Source organism: Callithrix jacchus, chromosome 3 (genome assembly GCF_049354715.1).
Source record: "Callithrix jacchus isolate 240 chromosome 3, calJac240_pri, whole genome shotgun sequence".
NCBI classification, from domain to species: domain Eukaryota; kingdom Metazoa; phylum Chordata; class Mammalia; order Primates; family Cebidae; genus Callithrix; species Callithrix jacchus.
Genome location: NC_133504.1, coordinates 171,418,446 through 171,436,728, shown reverse-complemented (window position 1 = coordinate 171,436,728; position 18,283 = coordinate 171,418,446). Strand labels below are relative to the sequence as shown.

The 18,283-nt window shown below is 39.0% G+C and overlaps 1 protein-coding gene across 2 annotated transcripts in view; it reads right to left on the bottom strand.

The window, feature by feature from the left end:
- The window catches only part of ADGRA3 (adhesion G protein-coupled receptor A3), a 133,613-nt gene that overhangs the window by 29,003 nt on the left and 86,327 nt on the right, over positions 1-18,283 (bottom strand). For both annotated transcript variants that reach the window (XM_002745946.6, XM_035293955.3), the window contains 2 exons: positions 8,412-8,573; positions 5,325-5,528 (listed from right to left, as the gene is read on the bottom strand). In XM_002745946.6, the coding sequence (XP_002745992.4) occupies positions 5,325-5,528; positions 8,412-8,573 (366 nt within the window). The remainder of the gene's footprint in view (positions 1-5,324; positions 5,529-8,411; positions 8,574-18,283) is intronic.

Genomic DNA, 18,283 nt, shown 5'->3' with positions numbered 1-18,283 from the left:
AAAGGTCTCCTACATGAGTTTAAATTTGTAAAACCAACTAAAAAAGAACAATTTAAAAAAAAAAATCCCAGGAGTATGGGCATATTACGGTGGGGCCAGAGCTATATGCTCATGGCTGTTACACACTTATGGCCTCTAAAAATCCAATAAAACATTACTAAATAATACTGCAGGTTCTCTGGGATATAGAGAGTGGCCTAGGGGTGCCAGTAAGGCAAACTTCAGCCCTATCGATGTGTAGATTTTTTTAGATTTTTATAGTAACAATGTAACACTTGTGCATTTAATTTCTTTAAAAGAAATGTTTATCATTATTTACAGAGAGGTTTTAAATGTATTAGTCACAGCAAAACACTTACTTAATTTGGTGCATTTATCATGATTACACCTTTTCTACTTGGCCCAAGGGTGGCAAGCGCAAAGTAAATATGGATACAGCAATGGAAATAGATAACAAACACATGAATGAGAGTTAATAAAGCAGAAAAATCCCTTTTTAGATCCTTTGGGAAAAACAAGTTTTCAGTTTCCAATATTTACCACTGAAAAATCATATGCCATGGAGAGAACATGGGATCTGAAATAACAAAGGATTCGGGTCCCAGCCTCACCATTTAGCATCTGGTTAACAGTGTATAGTGTTGTTTAACCTCTCTGAGTCTTGTCTGTCAAACACAGCTAATGATCTTTCTAACAAATGGTTGTGAAGACAAGATGGGATCATGAACATGACAAGCCCAAAAGGCTAGGGAGCTGGCGGTGGTATCTGCTCACCGTGTTACTGCAGCACGGTGGAAGATGGTTATCTGGGGACTCGGGGAGAGGTAGTGCCTTAACTAACTTGCCAACAACAATCTTGGACGTCCTCATGTTTCGACTTCTACCATTCAGTTTCAGTATCCATTTTAACACGAAAAATTGATGAAATGTGAACACACATGAAATGACACAGATCTTTTTTGTTTTTGCTAAATTCATCTATATTTCACTATTTATAATGACATGAAACTAAAAGGAATATGATAAGAAGCAAAATGAAGGTTAAGTCAAATACTTTCACTAGATTCTAATATTTTTTCTTATCAAAAAGTCTGGACTTCCTCCCTTATGTAGTTAATAAAATTTTCAGATATCTTTGTGGGTTAAAATCTATAGAATTCTAGTATGAAAATCAGAATGAGCCGAAGAAGCATCTGATTCAAAACAATAAAATCCTCATGTATCTGTTTTTCTTGATCACTTACTTGACTTTAAACAGATACTGTAATATATCCTAATGATTTTATGGTGTATAATTATTAACTGCTACCACCTTTTGATTTTCTCACTGCTGAAGATTAATATCAATTACATTTGACTTCAGAATTAATTTCTTAACTGACTTTCTCTGCTAATTAAGTTTGACTGTTAACTTTATTCAATACTTATTGAATGGTTAGTTACTCTGGGCTTGGAACTAAGCAGAACCTGGAGACATACAATGCAATATATTAGCTGTGGTCCCTGTCTTCCAAAATTCATAATCTAAAAAAGAAGAGATAACAGTAACAAAACAATAAGAGCTACCACTTACTGAGGGCTTACTCTGCGCCAGGCACTGCGGTGAATGTCTACATATTTACCTCACTTAACCCTCTCAACGACCCTTCGAGTTAAGCACCATTTCAGGATCTACATAACAGCTGAGGAACTGACATTCAGAAAGGTAAAGGTAGTTGCCCACGTTTGCACAGCTGTTAACGGGGAGAGAACCTAAACCCAGAGTGTCTGGCTGCAGAGAAACCACAGTCTTAGTCACCGCATCATATGGCTTCTTGCTGCAGCTCGCTCCATCACTGTATCACCTTATAATTATTCTGAAGAATGAACAAAACCCAAGGGGATTAATAGGCAATGGTTAATTCTGTCTGAGGAACTGAAGGAAGAATCCAAATGCAATTTTAGAAAGAGAAGAGCAGGAATTTCGCCAAGCAGGGATGGACTGGAAAAGGGCAAAATTGAAGGCAGGAAGCAGGAAGATGCGTAATGACTAGCCTGAAAAATTCAAGAGACTTTGGGTGGAATAAAGCTCTAAATGTCTGGGATGTATAAAGAAAAACTGATAATTCTGATCAAGTAAATAACAAAGAACTAATGAATTTTTCTTTTTGGCTCTACTATACTTGAACTCAAAACACCAGCTAATTTCCAAAATCTCAGTAAAACTAAAGTAGATCACTGAAAACAGGTATCATTTTGTTATGCTAACATATCTGAACTATGGGATCTACAGTGACAGGAAACATTTCATTGAGAAAAAAATTGGAAGAGATTTGACTGATGCCGTCAGTAAGAGGCAAGTATCAGGCAATTCTGTCACCAACTGGTGACCAACTGAAGCCAGGTCACGAAGTCACTGATGACTCCATCACTAGTGCTGCCCTCAGGCAACCAAGAAACCCATCTTGGCTCCCAGGTTCCCATGTGTGACAGGCAATGAGAGAGAGAAGAACAAAGTATTATGGGAAAACGAGGAGGAAATATAAAGGAGATGAGGGTGGGAGTGGAGATCTGGATGAGATTAGGCAAAATTTCTTGGAGTGACATTTCTGATGAGTGTTATCACCAAGGAGCTGGGAAGGGAGGGAAAGAGCAGGGATTCTGGTAGGAGAATTAACAGGAGCCTGCTTGAGAATGACCAGGTGGTAGGAAGAGAAACCAAGGAAAGTTTGCTGTCGCTGGACAGCAAAGGAAGAGGTAGGAAGTGCTGTGGAGAGAGAGGGAAGACATCAAATGATGAAGCTATTCAACAGTCTCTGGAGAGACATGACGCATTTATGAAGGGGTGCACAAGGTCAATTTCCATTTGGGGTGGATCTGGGTAGAATGCTCACAACATTAACAACATGAAACGGTACAGGCACTGACAATCAGAACAGCCTGCACAGAGGGGAAGGCTCCCAGAGACCTCCTGCTCTGCAGGCACCAGGCCTTCAGGTGCGAAATGGTGAAAACAGTTCTGTGTGGTGGTCCTGATGGAAGGATCAGGAGGGCCAAGGAAGCACGCAGAGAACTGTGGCAGCAGCTATTTGCTAAATGGTAAGGAAGTGCTTCAATATCTTACTACGTGGCATCATTGTACTGATACGTGTTAGCCAAATGTCAGCCCTAGGCTGACCAATCTGTGTGAGAAAGATGAATTTTAAGGTACAGCCTAGAGACACAGAGACTAACTAGGAAGTTACAATGGTTTGGGCAACAGAGGATGGGAGTGCAAAGCAGGCTTAGGGGGTAGTATTGAGGGAAGGCCAGAGATTCTGAAATATGCAGGAAGCAAATCAAGGAGGCACCTATTGCTAAGTAATGACTGCCTCTTTATGGGTTTAACTTCACATACTAGCATATGCTCCCATTTAAAGGCAGTGCAATCAGTTTTCAGATGTTCAGGTTTTCTAGTTAGTATATTCAAGGGATTTATTTTTTAAAGAATGCACAGAAAGATCAAAAATGGCCCTAGTATAAAATTTAAATGGTACAGTTCCTTTTCTGTTCAAGTGCTAAAGTACATTTTATGCCGTTAACATCAGAATTTTTAACTAATTTGTGTCATGAGAGATGCATTCCTTTTTCATTCAGTTTAACCGTGTCCACCTATGAAGCACAAATAATACGAATAACATTGTGTCCTTGCTCTCTGGCCACAGAATGATCTTAAAAGGATAGAATAGCATGAAATTGACAAATCTAAGAGTCCATCTAAAGCCCTCTACTTTAGCAAGTAGAAACTCTTTACCCAGAGGGGTAAGTTGTGAAACTGATGAAATGTAGGGTTTCATCATTTTTAATCGCTTTCTACCAACTGATCATCTAAGACAGAAGTGTTCATCAATTTTAAGAGTTCCTCAAAAAAAAAAAAAAAAAAAAAACACATTTATCTCATGGGCTTGTCTGTGTTGCTGTTTCTAGTCTTTTATAGTATGTTTCTTCCCCTCCCCCCCGCCCAATATAAGACATAATAAGGAAAGTTGAGCAGGTCTACAGGAGTGTGGGGCAGTACACAATCTCTCTTAGCACCAATATTAACAGGCAAATCTTGCCAATTCTCCTCTGAGTATAGGGTATCAAGTAAATATATTATTATCAGACATTGTGACCTAGTTGAGATTTTCTAAATTTAGCAAATTGGCTCTCTTAAATAGTGGTCACCAGGAAAAAGTATACAAAAATACACTAATTCATTCATTCATTCAATATTTATTGAGTGCTCAAACTAAACCAGAACACCTAACACCTATCAGATCAGTTATTATGAAGCCATTAAAATGACTGGAATACTGTTTGTGGTATTATTCAGGGGCAAGGCAGAAACAAAGTACTGTGAAATTAAAAACCGCAGAGGATACAATTACACATGCCCACAGAACGCTAAACGAAAAATATGTGGTGCCATTAGGGTGCTGGAGTTTTGGATCCACTATTTGCACACAGAGAACTGTGGCAGCAGCTATTTGCTAAATGGTAAGGAAGTATATCAATATCTTACTACGTGGCATCATTGTACTGATACGTGTTAGCCAAATGTCAGCCCTAGGCTGACCAATCTGTGTGAGAAAGATGAATTTTTAAGGTACAGCCTAGAGACACAGAGACTAACTAGGAAGTTACAGTGGTTTGGGCAATAGAGGATGGGAGTGCAAAGCAGGCTTAGGGGGTAGTATTGAGAGAAGGCCAGAGATTCTCAAATATGCAGGATTGCTTCAATGCAGTGTAGTCAAATATATTTAAACCCCCAATTTTAAACATCAGTAAAAATGCTTTCATTTTGTTTGCTTTAATGAAACACTTTTTTTTTTAACATATATGACACATTTGTATTTTCTACCAAAAACTTTGATATACAGCTTGCCTATTAAACGCCTGGCCTTGGGGTTGACTTTTCCACTAGGCTTGGCAGGCACAGTGCCAAAGGCTCACGATACTTTTAGGGGCCAGTGAAAACATCATACTGTCTTAAAATCAGGAGCAAAAAGAAATAAACGTTTAAGTCAAATAAAATATTTTAACATGTTAAATTATTATATTTGTGTTTATACTACTGCAGTTATAAAATGTAATTTTTGTTATTTTTGTTGGGAGAAAGGGAACCAAACGGCAAAAAAGCCTAGAGCCTATGAAAGTTGTAACGCAGTTCCTCCTGGTCAGTTTTCTTTAAAACAATAGCAAAATCAGTAAGACCTATCTCCCTGCAAAAAGATCTTTTGATAAGGTTATTTTGCAAAGCAGAACATTTGGAGCACTCTAATTTAACTGTAAATAGTCTTAAATGATTGCAGAATGGAACATACCTTTAATGCCAGACTCGAAAATGTATTTGAAACATTGCACTTAAAGCTCAGCTGTTTATCCAGGTTTCCATCTGGATCCCGCCTCCCATAATCCGAAAATCCTGTACGATCAGAGGCTGCCACTTTCTGGAACACGGTACAGGTCATCCCCGAGAAGCCAGTGGGCTTGATGACATAAGCTTCCAGAGCAATATTGGGTGAATACTTCAAAAGTCAATCAAACAGGAGTTATGAACGATTTATAGAACAAAAAAAAAGCACTTTCAAAGACTTTTCAAACACAAAACACAATGCATCAGTCAAACCAGAAAGCCCAGGTTCTTCCTAAACAAAATCACTGTGTAGGTAACTGGCAGAATGAAAAAGACCCTGGAATGAAAAGGGTGTCCTAAAATAGAAGGGAGACCAAACAAGAGGAAAAGAAGTCATTAAGTATGGAAGATCAGGTCTAAGAAGTCAATTAAAAATAATTTAAGGAGCACTTTGAAGGAAACAAGCTAAAAATGGAAGTTTCCTAAAAAAAAATAAAATCAGCTAGAGATATCAGTAGACCCTCTAAATGCTCAACTTACAGGAAGAATGAAAGCTAATTATTAGAGTTTGGGAAATGCACTCAAACACATCTGGCCAAATTCACTTTTTTCCTTTACATAAAGATCATTAACTCTTTGCATTAAGTTTTACCAATAAAAGCTTTAAAAAGATTCTCTCCAAAGCTGTTTCTTCAGAAAAGGAAGAGAAATGTTAGTTTAAATAATAGGAAATGAACAGATTTATAAAGCAAATTAGCCTGGTCAACATGGTAAAACCTCATCTTTACTAAAAATACAAAAAATTAGCCACGTGTGGTGGTACACACCTGTAGTCCTAGCTACTCATGAGGCTGAGGCAGGAGAATCGCTTGAACTCACGAGGCAGAGGTTGCAGTGAGCTGAGATTGTGCCACTGCACTCTAGCCTGGGCAACAGAATGAGACTCGGTCTCAAAAAAAAAAAAAGCAAATTAGGTCAGAAAAATCATCTGAAAAATATGCACAGAGTTTTAAAGGAATTCAGGAATAAGAATGAACGAAAGGGAACCACCAAAACATATGACTTGTCAATACAGGCAGCCACCAGGGTGACTTGATGGAGGACAGAGTGGGTGTGAGAAGTGACAAGGAGCCACACCTTCCCATCCAGCAGGGTGACAGGGTTCTAGGGATAACATGGCATCTCCCTCCTTTAAGGATGATTAAGTATACGCCTTTCCCACAGGCAAGGCACCATTCTAAGTATTACCTATGGATGTCTTTCTTTTTCTTTAAAGCATGAAACTTTGGTGCATGATGCTTAAAATCTATTAGAAAATAAGACACAAACTTAAAAATATAAAAAGTTAAGCAGAATTTGGCAAGTGCTTTACATGTGATAGAAAATAAACAGTGGTTCCCAAACATTTCAAGCATAAAGAATCTTTGTATTAGTTTTTGCCTCACAATGCAAACATTGTGAAAAGTTTTATTAATTCAATTTGTTAACTAGTAATGAGTATTCGAATTTCAAACACACATGTAAACAACCACCAGACCTTCTGACAAGCAGCAGTCACCATGCCCAACACATGAAACCTTGGTTGAAAGAAAGAAATCTGTCATTGTGAGGCACCTGTGAAGCTGTATCATTTTACTTAGTGTAAGTAGATATATCATCTCCTGGAACTCTGTTTACACGTTGACGAGGTATGCAAATTCCTACTATGACCTTTATTGTACCCTTGGGTTATCAGAAAAACCAGTGCAGTTCAGAGAAAAGGAGAAAGTTCGTCCAGCTGATTAATAAGCATGGCTAAAGGATGAGATTTAAAATGGATCTTAATGGCCGAGGAGGACATAAACATGGCAAGCTAGCCTCAAATGAGGTCACAAATCTGAGAGACTCCTCTTTGTGGTGGCTCATGCCTATAATCCCAAAATCCTTTGGGAGGCTGAGGCAGGCAGATAACTTGAGGTCAGGAGTTTGAGATCAGCCTGGTCAAGATAATGAAACCCCGTCTTTACGAAAAATACTAAAATTAGCCAGGCATAGTGGTGCTCGCCTGTAATCCCAGCTACTTGGGAGGCTGAGGCATGATAATTGCTTGAACATGGGAGGCGGAGGCTGCAGTGAGCTAAGATCATACCAGCTTGGGTTTCAGAGCGAGGCTCAAAAATAGATAAATGAATAAATAAATACAAAAATTAAAAATAAAAGACCTACAGCAATAAAAAACAAAGACAGTAGCCAAGCTGAGGCTTCATTTTATTTATTATTCAGGAAAGAAATATTAAACTTAATTGAGCAAAGGGAGCAATAAAACGTGGTAACATTAAAAAAGTCTCAGAAATCAACAGGAAAATAGTAATCTTGAACTGTGTAAAATCACAGGAGGAAGTGTAGACTATTCTACACTAGGTCAGCCCACTAAAATAATTAGGAAATGAAAATCGTGGACCAAACTATGGCTGCTAAGGGAGTAACTCATTATTTACTATTTCCACCACCTTTTTAGGACAAAACAAGTAGGCAGTATATCAAGAACTTCACCACAGTTCAATTTAGCATAAATAAAATTTAATACTAGTTAACTGAATGATCATTATTTATTAATAACTCATTATCCCAAGAGTGGGCTTGATGGAAAATGCCAATAGCTTCACAGGTGTTGGAGGGCATCCCAGTTCTCTTCTGAGACTGAAACCTGGGCAACCAATCAGACATTCTCTCAAAATATCCTTCAGGGCCCAGAACAGAATATTAGCTCAGATGGACCATGGGTATGTGCCAGTGGGGCAATACAATAGTCTTATTTTCCATTGCAGAAACAGTTTCGGTGGATTTGATGGTGATAAACATTCCAATTACAGATTAACAAATATTTTCCAGTTCCCAAGGAAACATTACTCAAAAGCAAAATTAACTTTTAAAACATTTTAGCAAAGAAACTCTGCAATAATCAGCAATTAGGGAAGATAGCCACCCCATAATGGAGAAGACACCTATCTCGTTCAGGAGAGAGCTGCGTGAAATACACTTTGTTCTCAGGAGTCTCTGATAATGTTACACTTACTGTTGAATAAACGTGAGCTCCACTGGCTAGCCGGTAGGTAGCAACGCGCTGGAGACACTGCACAATCCTACTGCAGGCTTTAGCTTCCCTCTGAGCCAGCCACAGGACGCGTTCATCAGCCAACATGATGTTACTTGCGATGTCAACCATCACATCACCTAGCTAGCAGGGGTTCAGGAGAAAAAAGAAAGGTCAGTAAAACCAACAAACTATTTTGTAGAAACAAAATCCTAATGAGAGGGTGAAACTGGCCTTCAGTCTCCAATTCCATATGAGAACCCAACAGGCACTTTACTTGTTTCTCATGAAAACATCTTTAGCTACGAACAGTACATTCAAGTATAGCCCTTTGGTAATACCTAGCTCAAAAGAGCATATGTAAGCGGCCACCACATCACTGGCAAAAAGACTGCCGGGTGGTATCTCAAAGGGAGGAAAAGGCAGTCAATTAGATTAATTAAATAGAAGGATCACGCGTGTAGTAATCCCAGCACTTTAGGAGGCTGAGGCAGGCAGATCACCTGAGGTCAGGAGTTCAAGACCAGCCTGGCCAACATGAAGAAACCCCATCTCTAATAAAAATACAAAATTAGCCGAGTGTGGTGGCTGGCACCTGTAATCTCAGCTACTCAGGAGGCTGAGGTAGGAGAATCACTTGAAACCAGGAGGTGGAGGTTGTGGTGAGCCGAGATTGTGCCACTGCACTCCAACCTGGACAACAGAGTGAGACTCCATTTAAAAAAAAAAAAAGAGAGAGAGCGAGAAGGAAAGATGTCACACTGTACCAGAATATAAAGATATTGACTGTTCATCTAGCAAACCATTTACAAACACTTCTTTTTCTGCATGCATTAGCTTAAACGAAACTATTATTATTAAGAAATACACACTGCCAGCCAAGCACAGCGGCTCACACCTATAATCGCAGCATTTTGGGAGGCCGAGGCAGGTGGATCATTTGAGCTCAGGAGTTCGAGACCAACCTGACCAACATGATGAAACCCTGTCTCTACTAAAAATACAAAAAATGAGCTAGGCGTGGTAGTGCATGCCTGTAATCCCAGCTACTCAGGAGGCTAAGGCAGGAGAATCACTTGAACCCAGGAGGTGGAGGTTGCAGTGAGCTGAGATTGTGCCACAGACTCCAGCCTGGGTGACAGAGCAAGACTGTCTCAAAAAGAAGAAGAAGAAAAGAAAAAAGGAAGAAATACACACTGTCTACCTCTTTAGTCTCTGCTCATGTTCAACATTCTAGGCATGTCCAGCTACTGCAAGGTCCTTGTATATGTTGTGTGATCTCACCCCCATCCCCTTGTACACATGGTTTCCTCTGCCTTGAATGAACGGCTTCTTCCCTTTCTCCCAACTCAGTGAATGCTTTTAAGATCCAATTCGATAAAATAAATGCACTTTCCCACTGCTTGTTTTTTTTATTTGTTTCATTTATGGGATTCTTTTTTTTTCACTCACTTCATAACTTACAGATGTAAACATCTGCCAGGCAATGCCACGGAAAAGTCAACCGACTATTGTTTACTGTGACTTGTACATCCCACCTCAGAGAAATACATTGAACTGTCCAGGGCTAATGAGAGGTACTGGTATCAGGAGGATTTTGTATTGAGCAAAACGTTCCCAAGAGGGAGAGGTGTGGCAGACAGAACAACAGAAACATTCCAGAGGTAAGATCAGAGAATTTGCAAGCTGGCTGGACCTCTAATCAAGAAGTAAGCATTGAAAGGCGTTAAGCCCCAGTGTGAAGCCAGAAAGCCAGGGCTGTCTTAACAGATGTCTTTTGATCATCCCAGAAGATCTCAGCTGAGATTTCAATCCCGTTTGGTATCCAATACACTGCACACGATGTATAATTATGGGGGTTGAAGAGGGTTTAGAAGAAGTTCAGTCCATGCATGCTGGTTCACTTTACAAAAAAAGTCAGGCCTTTGGAAATCCACCAGATCCCAACCCTGGAACCACAGGGTGAGGCAACTACAGCAAATACACAGATGAGGGACAGGACTTCAAATGCTGACCGTGAGTACCTGGGCTGAAACTTCACATCTCAGTATCTCCGCTTCCTTTCTGTATAAAAATGGATAATAATGGTCTATTTTTTTTTAATATTGTGGAGATTAAGTTTCAGTAATAAACACGTTCCCGAAACCGTGCCTGGCACATAGCAAGCACTAAAAATGTTGGCACTTTTATTGTTTTAATTCCAAAACGGGCCTCTCTTTTAAGATGATAGACTCTAAATGTAGTAGGAGGGTTGTATTTGTATGCCTATATTCACATAAAAACAAGAGCAATGCATCCAACTTAACTGCCACTTGATCCTCTGTGAAATCCCACTCTCTCAGCTTAATCCTACGAAGTTTTCTGACTTTTTACTGCCCCAACCATAGTGTATCACAACGTATTCCTTATTTTACTTCCAATGTAAACATCTTGAGGGTAGAGACAACACAATATCTTTTATTTATATCCTTATTCACGAGTACAAAAGCTGATATAGAAGCCAATAGTTATTAATGTCCATTTATTCAATATGTATCAAAATTCATTTGACATGTTCATGATTACTGTTCACTGACTAAATATTTTACTGAAGGCCAATGACTAAATATTTTACTGAGGGCCAATGTGAGCCAGATACTGTCTGGAGCAACAGGAATACAGCAATGAAAGAAAGAAACAAGCTCTATCTTCCACCTTATAGTCTGGAGAAGAAAATGCAAAACAAGCATATAAATCTGTTTTATAAAAGGGATTTAGACTGTGATAACTGCTACGAAGGAAATACGCAGAGGAATGTAGGATATAGAGTAATGAAATTTAATCCAAACACCCTATTTTAATGAACTAACACATTCTCAAGGGGTGTATCCCCCCCAAGCCAAAGTCATTAACACGATCAACTGACAAATAATTATGAAGAGCCTGGAATCAAGCTTTGCAGAATCCTCAGTTGGTTCATTTGATATGATTCATTGGAACATGAGCATCCTAGTACATGCTCCTAGTAACAAACAGGTATGGGGGTAAATGTCATTCTATTAGAAGCCCTTACTTCTGGAGCTATAAAGATGGGTATTGACTCTTGCTATGTCAATTACTGAATCTGTCAAACAGCGTTTATACAGATGCTAGACTAATAAGTCCCAGCTCTTAATGGGAATTCACAGTAGTTGGAACAACTTAGTTAAGATTTTGTCTATTATTCTGACTTACTGTTATTTTAAGATTTTACACAAAAATAAAAGGTAAAAGAGATAATGTGGTGAAATATGCTTTATGGCTATCAAAAATATTAATAAAATTCCCAATGGATGCAAAACTTTAAAATACATAAAAATAATTGATTTTATTCTAAGACACCACTGAAATATAGGAGGTGATTATAGATTAGCAAAGTTACAACTAAACTTACTGTTTAATACTTCTTTGAAGTTTTAAATGTAGAAATTTTATGGAGACCTGACATGAGACCTCATGGGGACATCATCTCTCTTGAAAAGCATCATTATTACATGATCAAAGAACTACTGCTATGCTCTGCTAGATAATGCCAGTAAAGAAATTAACTTGTGTTAATAATTATAAAAAACCACAAAAACCTCCAAGAAGGTACAGGGCTAACAAGAGTAATTGCCTTAGTTAAGAACAAGCTGTTTTTCTCATTATTTCACTCCAAATGGCTAAGAATGGAGGAAAGGGATTTGTTGACAAAACACTTCCTAGAGCAGACAATCATAAAATGCTATATGCTTCTGTAGCTTGGTTACAGAAATAGCTCTGAATCCGTCACAGTGGCAGAAAGGGACACAAAAGGGGTAACAACGCATGAAAAATTACATTGGATTAAAAAATATTCCTGAAATCTGATACACAAAGCTCATTTAAAAACTGGAACCAGTGTAAAGAGAAAGCATTAGATTTCTCCTTGGCCTCATTCCCTGAAGGCTACTCCAGCCACAAAAGGGTCAGAAGGACTCAGGCACCTGCTCTTGCACCTGTCACACTAAAGTGGGAGGATCAACCGAAAACATGAGTGAATGGACTTTATCAAGGATGAAATGGGGAAGAAACAAATACGCCATGCAATGGGAATGAAAGTGCTCAATGTCAAATGTTGTAAGAGACAGGATATTTCATGTTCTTAATATACAAGTAACTTGCAAGTTTTACCAAAATTAGGTCTAAAACATCTATTAATTTAACAAATTTCTGATGTTATATTAAATGGATAATACATAAACTAAACTTGATGATATTTAATGTATAGTGTTTAACACTGAAGACATAATATCTATATGCCTTGGAGTTAACCACTCCTGGGTTGAGATCTCAAGTCTGTCACAAGTTTAGATGTCCCCGAGCAAATCAGCCTCCTCAGCTTACTCATGTGTACAATGGGACCAAGAACCCTATAAGTGCTCAGAACATCTCACCCTATGGTAAAATAAGAAAAAAAGAAAAGCAAAAGAAAAATATCTTCACATACCCAGTAAAAATATAAACTCAGCAATTCTTGGAGATCTTTAAAAAGGCCAAGTGATCTATGCCCTCTCATGTGTACATTTTCAATCATCAAGCAGCAAAGGAACACTTTTGTCAATTTTAATAACCAGAAAAGCAAGAATTAAGAAACACAGGCATAGGAGGAGCAATGGTTTTGGAGAAGACAAATAGAGGAACCTGCAGGAAATGAAGTTCAAGCTTGACAGCATCATCATTACTGAAGCAGCTGATCCTATTAAGTCGTCTTCACAATGTTCTCCTGGTTCCAAATTAAGGATACTACTGAGATCACACCTATTTCAAGATATGTTATTACACTGATTAACTATGGAACTGCTGCATTTTGAAAATCAAGTTTTAGAAGCGTATTTGTCACTCTTAACTCATGTCTGGCCTTACGCACCACTAGATCCTACGCTTTCAGCAGGTTGCTTAGGTAAGGATTCAATCGATATTAACAAGACTCCGACTGATCATCATCAGGGTTGTGGCAAAGATTAAAGCTCTGATTTTACTGAGGCATAGGAGTAATGAGAATGATGAGGATGAGGATTACAGTGGAGGAACTGAAGAAATGGGTGGAAATGGAAAAAGAGATTGGGAAGAATATAGCACATGGGGCATGGCAGTAGTTCTCAGATTATGTAATAACCATAATTCTTCACGTGAGATGATATGTTACCATCAGGTCTCACGCCTTATCCTCATAAAGTCCACACATTCAAGACTTAAAAAAAAAAAAACAATAAATTTAGTTGTAATTGTGCTAATCTGTAAATATCTTTATATTAAAAGGTAAAATACTCCAAAATACTGATTCTATCCTAAGGTGTTACTGAAATACATGAGATTATAAACATGTATGCGCCCTTCCTTTTCTGGAAGTACAGAGGACTGAGTACTCTGAAGAACTCTCCAGCAGAAAGTGAAAAATGCTGAAAGGAAAACAGTTATCTTTGCAAATGCATCACTGAGAAGTAGGAAAATACAGCCTCCTCCAAAACCCAGCCGCCAGAGAAGAGCAGAAATCCGAAAAGCTCTGAGGTTGAACTCTGATGACCATGAAGTATGTTTTGATTTCCACTGGGGTCTTGGCCATGCCAACACAGGCTACCAGGAGAAGATCCCATTAAAAAGCTAGAAACTCAAAGGACACCACCTCCAGCACCAGGCCTAGCCAGCAACCACTCAGCTTCATGGAAGGAGACAGCAAGGAACCTGGGCAAGAGGTACAAGGAGGTAAACAAAAATTATTCTCTGACAATTTGGAAACACAAGTTGACCTTCAAACAGGTCCTGCACACTACCTTTGTGTTCTGAAAAGCCTCAAGCTAGGAATTAATTTTAAAGTGAGTCCCTTACTCTGGTATTGATCCTGGACACATGGCAGAAGCAAGCAAATATCACATTTAAGGATACATTAGGCCATTCTCATTAATGTCCCCAATCTACCAACATTTATTCATATAGTTTGGCTGTGTCCCCACCCAAATCTCTTCTTGAATTGTAACTCCCACTATTCCCACATGTTGTGAGAAGGACCAAGTGGGAGGTAATTGAATCACAGAGGCAGGTTTTTCTCATGCTGTTCTCATGATGGCGAGTGAATAAGTCTTACAATATCTGATGGTATTATAAAGAGAAGCTTTCCTACACAAGCTCTCTCTCTTTGCCTGCCACCATCTGACTTGCTCCTCCATGCCTTCTGCCATAATTGTGAGGGGAGGCCCAGCCATGTGGAACTGTAAGTCCATTAAACCTCTTTTTCTTCCAAGTCTTAGGTATGTCTTTATCAGTAGTGTAAAAACAGACTAACACCATAAATTGGTACCAGTAGACTGGGGTGTTGCTGAAAAATTTGGGGCATACCCAAAAATGTGGACATTACTTTGGAACTGGGTAACAAGTAGAGTTGAAATAGTTTGGAAAGCTCAGAAGAAGACAGGAAAATGTGGGAAAGTTTGGAACTTCCTAGAGACTTTTGTAGGTCCAGGCTGAGGTGGTCTGAGATGGAGATGAGGAACTTGTTGGGAACTAGGGCAAAGAGACTGGCAGCATTTTGCTACTGCTCTAGAGATTTGTGGAACTTTGAACTTAAGAGAGATGATTTACAGTATCTGGTGGAAGAAATTTCCAAGCAGCAAAGCATTCAAGAGGTGACTTGGGTGCCGTAAAAGGCATTCCATTTTGTAAGGGAAGCAGAGCATAAAAGTTTGGAAAATTTGCACCCCCACAATGTGACAGAAAAGAAAATCCCATTTTCTGAGAAGAAATTCAAATGGGCTGCAGAAATTAAATGTCTCCAGGGCATGTCAAAGGTCTTCATGGCAGCCCCTCTCATCACAGGCTTGGAGGCATAGAAGAAAAAAACGGTTTCATGGGCTGGGCCCAGGGTCCACATGCTGTGTGCAGTTTAGGAACTTGATGCCGTGTGTCCCAGCTGCTCCAGCCATGACTAAAAGGGGCCAAGGTATAGCTCAGGCTGTCGCTTCAGAGGGTACAGGCCCCAGGCTTGGCAGCTTCCACATGGTGTTGAGTCTGTGAGTGCACAGAAGTCAAGAAATGAGGTTGGGAACCCCCATCTAGATTTCAGAGGATATATGGAAATGCCTGAATGTAAGGCAGAAGTTTGCTGCAGGGGTGGGGCTCTCATGGAGAACCTCTGCTAGGGCAGTGCAGAAGGGAAATGTGGGGTTGGAGCCCTCCACAGAGAGTCCCTACTGGGGCACCACCTAGTGGAGGTACAAGAAAAGGTCCACTGTCCTCCAGACCCCAGAATGACAGATGCACCAACAGCTTGCACTGTGCACCTGGAAAAGCCACAGACACTCAATGCCAGCCTGTGAAAGCAGCTGGAAGGGAAGCTATACCCTGCAAAGCCACAGGGGCAGAGCTGTCCAAGATCATGGAAACCCACCCCTTGCATCAATGTGACCTGGATGTGAGACTTGGAGTCTCAGGAGATCATTTTACAGCTTTAAGATTTGACTGCTCCGCTGCCATGTGAATAAGTCTCACAAGATCTGATGGTTTTATACAGGGTTTCCCATTTCACTTGGTTCTCATTCTCTCTTTGCCTGACACCATGTAAGACATGACTTTGCTCTTCCTTTGCCTTCTGTCATGACTGTGAGGCCTCCTCAGATGTGCTGAACTGTGAGTCAATTAAACATCTTTCCTTTATAAATTACCCAGTCTTGGGTATGTCATTGTTAGCAGCATGAAAACTGAGTAATACAGTAAATAATTATCTTGTTTTATTAATCTTTCTTAAACATAGGTATGGCTCACACTTATTTCAGTGTTTAATATTAGAAATGTTTAGAGTCCTTATTTGAAAGTTTGGTGTTTCTGTGACAAGAAATGACCTCTAGGAATTTTATAAGTCTTAGTTACATCAATTAGCAGATGGCCAATTTGGATTTGTTATAGATTATTTCACTTAAAAGCTGCAGTTTCTAAGAACCTACCGATTTCCAAGAACCTATCGATGACCTTAAGTGAGGGCTTGCTGCATTGAAAATTGTTGAAGCTAAGCAAAGGTACAACATAGGTATTAATGATAATAAATTTCTTGAAATTTTCAAGAAAAGGTTCTTAAAAAGTTGACCCTCCCCCCCAAAAATAGTTTAAGCAACAATATAAAATGAAGATGCTACAGGGGTTCTCAAAGCCTGTGTCAAAGTCATGCTGCCCCTAGAAATGCAAATTCTCTGAACCCACTTTAGACCTGCTGAAATGGTAACTGGGAATGGCAGGGAGGGGAAACTCAGGCAGCAATCTCTGCGTTTAACAAATCCAGCAGGTGATTCTGATGCATGGTCAAGTTTTAGGAACAATGTGGTGGAAAAGCTTAATCATACAGAAAAGTGTGGCAAGTAAGATTAAGAAAAAAAAGAAAATCATAACTGTCAACACAGAAGTGATGACACTTTAAAATAAATGAAAAAGCCATACACGTGTAAAAATCTATATATAAACTCATGTAAGGCGCACATCTCACTCACATATTTTAAAGTAAGAGACAATAAGGGTGCCAACAAGCATCATCAGATCTGATCTTTAAATATAACTTTCTCATCTTATAAAATGAATACATATACTGTTTTCATAAGAAAAATCACTTTAGTAAATACATAACAGACGCTTCGGTTGCCTGACAGACAACCTTCAACTGTTTTTAAAAGGCTTCACTAAACACATCACTTAGATCTGGCAGTTTGATAGCTTTTAGTGCCTATCCTGAGACAACAAAAGTACCAGCTTGTGTTGGCCAGGCTCAATCACAGATTAAAAAGCAATTGCCCCAAAATACTTTAGTTATAAAATCACCCATAAAAGAATAACTTTTAGACATAATACAAAAATCAATTTAATTAATTATTTGTCTATCTAAGCTATATGCATTTTAGGATAATTTGGCATAATTGCATGCTGTGGTAATTAACTTCAAATGAAGCCCTTAACTCTCCTAATTTCTTTTCACTACACTAATAAATGGTGAAAGCTATGGCCTGTGGTTTAAATTGCCAAAGAATTGTATGTCGGTCACTGCATCACAAGCAGTATTACATTTATATCTCAATTATTCAATCCTGAATATCTTCCTGTTTCTCATGCTGACAGTTAATAAGTTGCCATCACTTGCTTCCAAAGATAATTGTAACTTTGCCATCCTATGTTAACCAGTAAAAGTGGCAGCAATCTTCTTCAAACTAAATTTTTAAGAAGTAACTGGTGAACTCGTGATTGTTTAAATGGACTTTCTTCTTAGCTTCTGAGTTATAAAAATGTTAAATTTCATGACCTATTAAAATTATGCCCAAGTTTTGCAAGTATTTTGCAAAATTGTTCACCTGTATTTGTACACATACACTTTTCAAGTTATACAGAGAAAATAACATCCCCATTTGAAAAATGAGGAATGGCCCCATGGTTAATTAATAACTAATGAAACCATGTCTATTTCCAGTTCACAATGCTTCCACCTAAGAACCTGTCAGTGCACCCAACCATTCTTCCATATGCTGGCAAACAGTTCAGTATATACCTCTGGATACCACGTGGCTCAAATTGAGAGGTGAGCAAAACAGAGTCACATCATAAACATGTATTCCTCGATGGTGAATGTTCTTCCATGTCCTCATTCCAAATACCACTGCAATTATTCTAGTAACTAGACACATCCCACTACCAGAAACGACTGCTAATCCTGTGGGCAGCTAACCTGTGATCTTAAGCAAAAATGGAGCACAATATTAATCACAGAGCCAGAATTCAAACAGCTTCTCCCAGTGCAAGGAAAATTCACTGCAGGAAAGAGGGCTGTAGCTCAGAGACACAATCAAGTA